Raw genomic sequence first — 10,994 nt, 5'->3', positions numbered from 1 at the left:
AGTGGAGCCTGTCAGAGTAAGAGCTCGGGCCAGTAAAGGGTCATACCGCTGTTTTTACAGTTTAACTGATAACCTCACTGTCAGTTCAAATGTCTGGAAATTAACCTGCAGAGAAAATCATATAATCAATGCAGGTTTGGGACTGTTTGTAGGTAGTTTACCTCTTATATTTGTTCTTTGTCACACCACTAGTCTTCTAATTACATTCAGTTCACTGTGTGTGTGTCTGTGTCTGCAGTCTCTCAGCCTCTCCAGTCGCTGTCTTCCTCTCAGCTCTGGTTGTTGTCGTCGTCCTGCTCTCAGACCAGCAGCTTACAGACTCTGTTGTTCAACTCGATGACCAGCAGGGGGCTCTGCTCTGCACAGGTGAACACTGCTGAACTGTTCGACACCTTCAACTCACACCTGAAACTGAGAACTGCTGCACTGCACACTGTGATCAAGAACACAATTATATATTAGAGCTGCAACAACTGATTGATTAGTTAGTCATTTTTAGGAAAAGAAGTCAAAATTTTCTGACCCAAGCTTCCTAAAAGTGAATATTTTCTGGTTTCTTTACTCTTTAATGACAGTAAACTGAATATATTTGAATTGTGGACAAAACAAAACATATGAGGACGTCACCCAAGGTGGGAGACATTATTCATCATTTTTCACCATTTTCTGATGTTTTATGGAGAAAACAACTGTTGGATTAATCTAGAAAATAATCATCAGGTTAATCAGCAGTGAAAATAATCATGGCAGCCCTACAGTACATTCAACACTAAGGCTTTTGTCCACAGGCGGCTCCAAAATCAACAAAATATGTTCACTGTAGTAGCTTTAAAGTGAGGCAACGTAAACAAACCCGCGTGTGTCTGTGTTTTTATTTATGTGTGTGTGTGTGTGTGTGTGTGTGCAGCTTCCTTCATCAGGTCACTCGGTGTCAGTATGTGACGATGCGTCGGTGCGTCTGCAGTGTGACGGCAGCGACACTCTGAAGTTAACGATCAGATGGACCGTCAACCTCTCTGACCTCCCGACCTCTGAGCTGCCCGACCTCCACGACGTCGGTGAGCAGAGACGCACGAGTTCAGACAAACGACTTTTCAGACCAAATTCTACAAACAGACATTTTAATGTGTCTCTGATTTTCACCAACAATACAAACCTGTTCACACACAGTCTGAGTCTTTCAGGAAAAATTTGTACTGATAGAAAACCAGCAGCAGAGCAGCGGCTGCCAGGTTTGGGGTCGTGTCGTCTTCTCTGACACCCCAAAAATTATTTTGGTTTCTCTTTTATTATTGTTATTGTTGTTGTTATGATTAAATAATTATTATAGTAATATACTTTTATGTATTTAGCACTTTTCAAGCTAAAGCACAGAGTACTTTCCACATTAAAAGATTTACAGAACAAGAATTAAAAAATCAGAAACCCCCAAATCCCACCCGCTTAAATACAGAGTTAGCATCATAAAAGAACATTTAAAAAAACATTTAAAAGAGCAGAAAGTGCAGAGTACATGCAAGCAAAACATTATCAAAACATTAAAACATTATTAATTGTGAATTTCTAAATCACTATATAAATTATTTAAAGTTATATAATATTTCTGCTTTAAAATTACTAAAAATGCAAGATTTTTTTTGAGTTGTGTACTTGCATTATCCCAAATGTTTCCAACTAAAAACAAAATAAATTAATCTGTAATTTATTTAAGATAATGGTGTGTTTTCTTCCAGCTGCTCGACGCTGTAACCTCTAGAAAAACACAAGAGTGAAGAAGGAAGTTGGCAAACGTGAATAAACATTGCAAGAGTAACATTTTGATAGATTACCTCGTCTGTGAACATGAGTCATGTCAGATAGATTTTCATCTGCGCTGGTGGTTGATTAATAGTGAAGACTCCCATGATTCCACTCTACATCATGACATCATCAGCCTGTGTCTTTTGTTTTAATGTGAGAGAGCCCTAATGGCAAAACTTGTTTTTTTAACATTTTCTGTCAAGTTAAGATGATCAGGTTTTGATTTCACTCAGTGAAATGAAACATCTTAGTCTAGAAGTGTGGATTTTTTAAATTAAACATGAAATGAAATCTAATATTTATTAGGGCAGCACAATTAATCAGGTTGTTATTGGAAAGGCGATGTGTTTTTATGTTTTTGATGTATTTTGTCTTTAAATCTTTCTGGATTCTCATGTTGACGTCTTCTTCACACCAGGTCTGTTTCTGAACGAGTCCAGACTTCTGGAGGGGGTTCAGGGACTTCTGGGTAATATCCAGTCCATGCTTGCTTCAGAACCCAAACTGGTTTCCATGACAACACCGAGCTTTGGTTGTTCCCATGGTTACCGACTGGACAGTGACAGTGACGGCTGTGGTGAGTTGGTTTCTTTTGTTCAGTGTTGCTCCTGTAGACACAGACAGACACACAGGGACTGAGTCTCTCTTCATCTCTGTTTCCGCAGTCGTTTGTCCTGCCGGGAGCTTTTCCAGGGAGGGGGCGTGTCTTCTGTGTCCTCAGGGGACCTATCAGGATGAGGAGGGGCGGGATTTCTGCAATAAGTGTCCCAGAGGCTCCTCACCTGCTGGAGCATCATCTGTCAATCAGTGTGAGTGAGAGAACATTCTGACATGTGCTGGAAGAAGACAAAAGTACCAGTGCAAATGTGAAAATACTCCATTTCAAATATGAGGTACTGCGATCAAAATCCTAATAAAGTACAAGTACAAAAGTATCATGAAGATATGTGAAACACCTGGAAAAAAACTTTAACTTCAACTTCAAAAGTTTTTCTGCTAATCAGGGGAAACATCCGTACAAGACGATTTGGTAACCATGGTAACACGTAACATTATTGCTTTCACATATAGACTTGTTTCCTGTGAAAACAGGCAGGTAGTGGGGGACTTGTCACAGGTATTGATCAGTGTCATCAGCAGTTGCTGTGTGTTCGCCCCGCATGTACATTTACCTGTCTGTGTGTGTGTCAGGTGTGACGGAGTGTCAGGGGCGGGGCCTGCGGTGTTCAGAGGAAGGTGACTTCCTGCCAGCGCAGCCTGACTTCCTGTCTGGCAGGTGGAGATGTGTCAACAGTGAGGGGGCGGAGCTTGATTGGACCAACAGTGACAAACCTCTGACTGATGATGAGTGCACAGGTGAAGCCTCAGCAGCCAATCAGGGAGCAGCTGTTTCATCAGACTGGATTGAAACGATTGTAATGTGTGTGTGTGTGTGTGTGTGTGTGTGTGTGTGTGTGTGTGTGTGTGTGTGTGTGTGTGTGTGTGTGTGTGTTGCAGTTCTGAGCAGGTTTCAGGCTGTTCCTGGATCAGATGTGATTGTCAGTGCTGAAGACGCTGAAGTCCTGCAGACGATGACCTCTGACCTCACAGCCTGCGTCCAGGGTAATACAGACAAACAATAACAGAGTTTTGTTTCAATATTTAAGGATTCAAAGGTTTGTTTGTCAAGAGTTTGTGTTGTCAAATTCAAAAACATGAACCATAATAAATATTAGGAACATACAATATACATGTGGCTTAAATTTATATTACACATAGATTAAAAATGTCTTTTTCAAGAGTGACCTGGCCAAGAGGGCAACATGAAACATTGTTAATCAGTATTATTATGGTCTGTATTTGTGTTCGTTGATTGTGTGTCGTCTCTTTCTCTCAGCCTGTGCAGCAGAGCCGTCCTGCCACCATGTGGCGCTGTTCAACAGACAGACTCAGTGTGAACTGTACAGCACGCACACACTGAACACACACTGCAACACCTCCCAGCAGGTACGTATACACACACACACACGCACACATTGAATATAATCATTCAATTATTAAATTCAATTTGTTCATGACTCCAAAGCATCTGAGAGTTTCAGTGTAATTAGGTGAGGAGGTAAAAGCCTCATTTATTTATTTGTCATTTATTTTAGGTGTGTTTACATCGACTTGTTTTTATTTACATTTTAGATTTGTGCAGAAAAAAAACCCTCAACTAACCAAACCTCAACTGAAGTGTAAAAGTTGGTGCATCAATAAAAACAGAAATGCCTAAATGATGAACATGAAGCATGTGACCTAAATGTATAAAGGCGTAGTTCAACCAAAAATGAAGGAGAAAAAAAAAAAAAGACATTATTCAGTCATTGTCTTCTCACCCTCATGCTGATTGAAGGTCGGGTTTATTTTGTTAGTCCGTAAAACTCTGCTGGAGTTTCACAGGAAAACAGCATTAATAGAGTCTCCTAAACAATGGAAGTGAATAGTGACCAAAAAACCCCCCAAAAAACTTAAAATGCCTCCATGCTGCTCGTCTGCTGTAATTCAAGTCTCAACATGTCGTTTGCACACTGTCACACACACACACAGTTCAGACAGTGTGCACATGAACGCAGCTCCGAGCTAAAGATCCACAGTGAAGATTCAGGATAAAAACACAATGTAAATGACGTCTTTCAAGTCAACTTAGCATGTCGGGACTTTTTCTAGTCTTGGCCGGAAACACATGCGGTACTTTTGCTTCATGTCTTTGTAACCTGCTGCTCCTTTTTTTCTTGTTTTCTCACTGACAAATAAATAAATGAATAAATACAATAAAATAAATAAAATCAGAAGACTTCACAAACCAGCAGCTTCTCATTGCTGAATTCATAACATATTCATGATATTAAAGATAAAACATGTAACATTACAAACACCAGACCAGTGTTATATATTTTCTTAAGTTATCCCAAGTCTTTCAAATAGAGCCTAACTGATGTGGGATTTTTGAGAATTTAGAGGGGAGCATTCCAATATGCAAGTGAATTTTTGAACTGGAATAAAAATAGACTTTTTCTGTGTTGATTATACAACAATTTTTCACAGATGTGATTATGCAAAAGTACCCACAGGGCTGTTTTCTTAAACAAATAACTTTGTTATAGAATATTCTAAATATTTTTAACATGTTTAATTGTAGAAATGAACACAGAGAAGGTAAAACATATACGGTGATACCAGTATGTCTATGATAGATCCATATCATACATCCTGAATAATTCATAAGGGGCAATTTTAATTGTATATATTATATTTATAATTATTATGAAGCATCTTCAGTTTCATCGATTCTCATCAAACTTTGATTTTATTTTGTTCAGACCAGCGGCTTTCTGGGTAATCCTCAGGCCGAGCTGTTTGATTGGCTGAGCTGCTCTCTGAGGGTGAGGGGCGGAGCTTCAGATCTACTGGTCATCAGTAAAAAAGGTACTGTTACCACGGCAACCAGATCAGTGACACTAACAAAATGACAAACAAACACTCTCAAACGGGCCTGACAGTGTTCAGTCTGACAGGTGTGTGTGTGTGTGTGTGTGTGTGTGTGTGTGTGTGTGTGTGTGTGTGTGTGTGTGTGTGTGTGTGTGTTTTTCAGGGGCGGAGTTTTCGTTGCGGCAGCAGCAGCAGAGTTTTGTGAGGATGAGGATGATGAAGGTGGTCTCAGGTGTTTTCAGGACTCAGGTGTTCTCCTCCACGCGGACCTCTCTCTCTGACGCTCATCGTTTCTGTCAGGACGGCTGCAGCCGCGACGCCTGCTGCCACGGCTTCATCCTCAACCAGAACAGCCTGAACGGAGGTGCGTTACCACGGAGACGTCACCTGAGTGAAGGCATGAGTTAGGGATGTTAGTGATTAATCATTAATAGATCACAAATTTAAATAGGAATATATCAATACAAAATATTGTGATTTTTGCAATTCAAAAATTGAACCAGATCTACAGAGATATAACAGTTTATTTTATTTTTAAGTTATTTTATAAGGATGTGACGATATATCAAATATCGTGATATCACAGTAAAAATGTTTCAATACTGTGATAATTTTTACTTTATTGTTTTTATTTTATAAAAGGACAGCTTCTGACGCCTGTGTTGTTTTTGTTTTGCACTTTGTACAAACATAATTCAAGCAGTCACAGCTAAAGACTGTTTATTTTGTGCACATGCTTGAGTCATGGCTTGTTTTATTTTATTTTATTAAAGAAGGAAAACAGAAGCTCTTTAAGTTAAAAGTGGGGTTGCAAATTTTATTAATTTTTATTATCTTTTTTCCCAGACAAAACAAGTTCCTGCCATCCCTATACCATTGATTAATTATTGATTAATACATTTTTAATTGGTTGAATTCTTAATGACAGTTGATTGATTAATCATTAGCATCCGTAGATAAAAGAAAAAAAGTTATACAGATATAAAATGCTGGACAGATGAGTTTTTTTTTTTCAAGTTGTAAATTTTCTTTGTTTTCTTAACATTGTGATAAATATTGTATCTTGGACTTTTCAGCATGGTATTATCATTCCTTGAGTTTTTGCAAAATTGAATCAATTCAAAATATAGTAATCAATAATTAATCAGTAGTCTAGATATGAAAGCAATTCTCCCATTTTCAAAGCTGTTTGTTCAATAAGGAAACTTGAACTAAAATGAGAAAGAAAATTTTTAGAAATTCAAGTGAGAAAAAAAAGAAAAATGTGAATTTTGTCTAATTATTAATGATTAATTGAATGTTAGCAGATTTAACTATCAGAAAAGGAAAATGCACAAAATTTGCAACTGTAGAGTGAATGAATGAATAAATAGATAAAGAAGTAGAGAGTGAGTGCATTAGGAAATTGAATGAGTGGATGAACGAATGAACCTCCTTGCCTCCTCTCAGGATCTCTGCTCTGTGGCTGGCTGAGCGCTCCATCAGTCTTGATGTGCGGGGACCAGGACTGGGATGTGACTGGACAGGGGACAGCCAATCGTATCTGTGGGGCGGGGCTAACCTACAGCAAACAGCAGAGGAGCTTTGTGTTCGACTTAGGAGGACAAAAGTTCACCATCAGTAAGAAACTGAAAACACGACTAAATGAAAGACCGAATGGTTAAAAATACAGCGAGAGTCACAGGAAGTCACATCTGTTTGGTGTTTTTCTTTTTTCTGTCCAGCTGATTCGGCTCTGCCGGCTGACAGTAAGAACAAGGAGGACTACCAGGCCTCCATCATCAGCTTCCAGGCCGTCTACCTGAACACAGGTACTGAAACACTTCTCTGTGTTTCAGTTAAAATAAAATGTTTTCCAGTTAAAATAAAGGTTGAGTAAAATAATTAATTAATTTAGTCTGCCAGAAAAATATTTAATATGTCCCAGTGCATAGTGTGTCAAACACAGTACACCAAAAATACCAGGATGTATTGGTCGCACTTTGCAGTGTGTAAGTCAGCATGTTTTCTGAGCCACAATCCTTTGTGATGAGTTTATGAGCAACAGGGTCAAAGTTCATGCAAACAGCACAACTTAATGTTGTGAATTTTGTGTTGCTATCTCTGGGCTTGAACAGTGAAGCTGATGATTTATAGTGTTTGTATCTCAGTGTTTGTTGTTTCTCACTGTTGTTATTGTTGTTGTTTGTCAGATGTTGAATCGGCAGCTGGTGGTTCTGCTCCCTCTTCCTGTGCAGCAGCAGAACCCAGTTCTCCTGTGGACGGTTTGTATCATCTCTGAACTTAATTCAGATTTTCTCACACAGAGTGATTTAAAATCTGCATCAGAATTAAAGCCCTGATGAAGATTTTAAAATTCAGTTTGACAGTACCTTCAAGCATTTAATCTTTTCTTTTTCCTTCCTTTCTATCACTTTTTTGCCTCCTTTATCTTTGTCTTGTTTTCTATTTTGTTTTTCACTGTTGTCTGACTTTTCATGGACCAAAGAAATTAATTAATCAAGAAAATAATTTACACATTGAATGTAAATTGCAGCTTTAATCCAGAGTTCATGCAGATGTGTGTGTGTGTGTGTGTGTGTGTGTGTGTGTGTGTGTGTGTGTGTGTGTGTGTGTGTGTGTGTGTGTGTGTGTGTGTGTGTGTGTTCAGTGTCCATCCAGGTGAAGTTTGACTCTCTGTCTGAGGACGACGTCATCGTGGATCCGCAGAGAAAACTCCCCACGCTTTCCTTCTGGCTCAACAAGAACAACTACAACTCCCACCAGGCATTGCTCTGGTGTCTCACACGTATGTCACACGCTCTCGAACTCGTTTGTGTTCCGCTGACCTCACTGTTATTTTAACATGTTCATCACAGGTGTGATCTAGTGTGACCAGATGAGAGAGGGTGAAATTCAGGACAGGAAGTTGGGGTGCGCATTTCATGTCAGAAAGATTAAAATAGAGTAACATAATTTCGCAGCGTCCTGTCACAGCTGACAGGTGTGTTAAATGTCAGATCAGATTGTAATTCAACTGTAGGAGCTACAAACATGTTTTAGATATTTTTTTTATCAGTTTCTACAGTGGCAGCTTCACTCTCCGTCATCTGATTTAAAACAACAATCTTTTACTGATCGCCTAATCAGTGAAAACACATCAGTAACACTCTGACACATTTTACAAAAATCAACAGGACATTCTTTAATAATTAAAAAGAAACATTTTACACCAACATAAAAACCTGTACACATCAGATTTTTTATTTAATGATTTTTCCAAGTTTTAATTTTTCTTTTTAAGTATCACAACATAATGTACAATAAAATCGTATCGTGGACTGTTTTTTTTTAATGGTGGCATCATAGTACCGTGAGTTTTTCATATCATTCATTTCTCCTGGTCACCTTAATGTGTTTGTTTGTTTTCTTGTTTGTTTCAGGCTGTGATGAGGAGCAGCTGTGCTCTGTGGCTGACCTCAGAGACGCTGACTCAGCAGGTTTCTTCAGCTGCTCCTTGTATCCCGACAGCAGAGTTTGTGGAGCGTACAACAAACCTCTGAGACAACCCTGCCGCCCCCTGCTGGACAAAACACCCACCAACACCTACAGCAAGAGGGGTAAACATGAACCCAGTGTTTCCTAATCCTGGTCCCCTAGGGCCTACTGAACTTACATTTTCCTGCAGAGAGTTCAGGTAAACAGAAGTCATCCTGAGCAGTGAGAGCCTCCATGGCTGAACAGACACAGGAAGGAGCGCCGCCTCCTGTAGGTTCTTGGAGGGCTCCACCAGCTTGTGTTTCTTTAATGGAGCTGCATCATAATGAGGCTGCAGGTGTTTCTCACAGTAACAGACCAGACAGACCAGACAGGACTTGAGGGCTTTCAGTTTTCTCCCAGTGCAGACATCACAGGCCACATCTTCAGGTCCAGCATAGCAGTGATCAGCAGGAGCAGCTTGGAGTCCAGTCTTCTTCAGTTTCTCCACTAAAGCTGCTAACATGGTGTTTTTCAGCAGGACAGGCCTCGGTGTGAAGGTCTGCCTACACTGAGGTGACGCGCTGACAGCAGGCAGGTTTAGGAGAGAAGCTTCGGGATTTTAAACCTTCACTACGAGCAGCAGGACGCACACTTTGACTTTCCCTGATGGCGCAGAAATTAGATGTTTTCATGTAACAGATGACAAAGGCTTTAAACTGTGAGACTGATAAAACATATTCACACTCACCTCATACTGAACAGACAAATCTGATTCAACTGATAAAATCTGGAGACGGGTACACTTTTAGAGTTTAATGAGCTCCTTTGAAGCATTTATGAAAAATCAGCTCAGTGTTCTTCTACCAAGAGCTGCAATAGGAGGTTAATGTGGCTCTTCTCACCAGGTTTTCCTCACTCTGTGTCTGTCTGTCTGTGTTTCCAGTGAATCTGTCTGGACCAGTGAAGAGTTTCTATGAGAGAGTTTCCTTCCAGAAGATGGTTTCTTATTCTGTACGCAGCCGAGTCAGTCTGAGTGGAAACACACTGCTGTCCAAGGGGTAATTAAAAACAAAACACACATACTAACTCACGTAGGTTTACTTGCGTCATTGTTGGGGAAAATTAATTGACTTACATTTGGCCTTTGGTGTTGTCATGTTTTTGAGGGCACAAAGGCCAAATGTCGGGGCAGCAAAGCCATCAAATAAAGCAATGATTTTAAGTCCATAATGAATCTTATGTAAAGGTTAAAACCTTCCTACTTTGTTGTTTTGCACTAAATTCAGGGACACCAGATGTCAGTCAGAGGTTGGTCTATATAATGATGTCATCATAAATAGTGTGTGACATATATATGAGTTATTATCTCAAAATAATGAGAAGCTAACTCAAAATATTCATTGAATAATATCGGATCTTGGATCTGATCTAATTGGATCTTTTTTCATCACATTGGCAGTGATGGGCTTCCTTAAAAAGAGACAGAAGGGGCGCCCCTATAGCTCAGTTAGTGGGGCGTTTGCCCCATGTACTGAGGCTGTTAGTCCTCTGCAGCGGCTGCTGGTTCGACTCCCACCTGTGGCCTGTGTGCTGCATGTCATCCCCTCTGTCTCTGCCCCCTTTCCTGTCATGTCTTCAGCTGTGGGGGAGAAATACACTCGCCAAATATGACAAATACCAACATAAAACAACATGTTGTGAAAAAAATGCAAAATTAAACTCTAAGCAATGCATCATGTACTACTGGTAATAATCATAATTTGAAACAAAGGGGAAAAAGAGCACTGTGTTGGTATTAGATATCGAGATCAGAAGTTTTTTTAAAAAAAAAGTGGATTGGTGCATCTCTTGTCAATCAGTTCACCTTTATGTAAACCTTTATTATACCACTACATGTTGGAGATACAGGGTTTCCATCTGACAGCAGCCTACAGCATTGTGTGTGTGTGTGTGTGTGTGTGTGTGTGTGTGTGTGTGTGTGTGTGTGTGTGTGTGTGTGTGTGTGTGTTCAGGTTCATGGAGTGTGAGCGCCACTGTGATGAGGATCCTTGTTGTCGCGGTATTGGCTTCGTCCGAGACACCAAATCACCAGGTAACCACGGCAACAACGTGCCTGATTGTTGTTATTCGTGTAAACGCAGTTTAAAGACACACTGCTGCTGTTTTTCATTAATAATAATCGGTCACATTGATCTGTGATGAAATGATAAGTTATCAGTTTGAAAAATTCTTTTGCAGGATGAGTGAGAAATACAGCACAGTAAATAAACCAGAAAATATAT

General features: G+C 39.8%; 1 protein-coding gene across 1 annotated transcript in view; it reads left to right on the top strand.

The window, feature by feature from the left end:
- Window positions 1–10,994, top strand: part of tg (thyroglobulin) — a 32,842-nt gene that overhangs the window by 13,595 nt on the left and 8,253 nt on the right. Inside the window, exons 18-34 of the mRNA XM_084725876.1 lie at window positions 1–16; window positions 239–366; window positions 908–1,058; window positions 2,219–2,377; window positions 2,466–2,609; window positions 2,992–3,156; window positions 3,298–3,402; window positions 3,677–3,786; window positions 5,145–5,250; window positions 5,417–5,617; window positions 6,703–6,873; window positions 6,978–7,064; window positions 7,446–7,517; window positions 7,904–8,041; window positions 8,676–8,852; window positions 9,656–9,770; window positions 10,725–10,804. The exon at window positions 1–16 is cut by the window's left edge and continues 176 nt beyond it. Coding sequence (XP_084582002.1) covers window positions 1–16; window positions 239–366; window positions 908–1,058; window positions 2,219–2,377; window positions 2,466–2,609; window positions 2,992–3,156; window positions 3,298–3,402; window positions 3,677–3,786; window positions 5,145–5,250; window positions 5,417–5,617; window positions 6,703–6,873; window positions 6,978–7,064; window positions 7,446–7,517; window positions 7,904–8,041; window positions 8,676–8,852; window positions 9,656–9,770; window positions 10,725–10,804 — 2,125 coding nt within the window. The remainder of the gene's footprint in view (window positions 17–238; window positions 367–907; window positions 1,059–2,218; window positions 2,378–2,465; window positions 2,610–2,991; window positions 3,157–3,297; window positions 3,403–3,676; window positions 3,787–5,144; window positions 5,251–5,416; window positions 5,618–6,702; window positions 6,874–6,977; window positions 7,065–7,445; window positions 7,518–7,903; window positions 8,042–8,675; window positions 8,853–9,655; window positions 9,771–10,724; window positions 10,805–10,994) is intronic.

The sequence above is a fragment of the Lutjanus erythropterus genome, chromosome 9 (assembly GCF_056507025.1).
Source record: "Lutjanus erythropterus isolate fLutEry1 chromosome 9, fLutEry1.hap2, whole genome shotgun sequence".
Taxonomy (NCBI): Eukaryota; Metazoa; Chordata; class Actinopteri; order Lutjaniformes; family Lutjanidae; genus Lutjanus; species Lutjanus erythropterus.
Note: the sequence above shows the minus strand (reverse complement) of the source record. Positions and strands in the feature narration are given on the sequence as shown.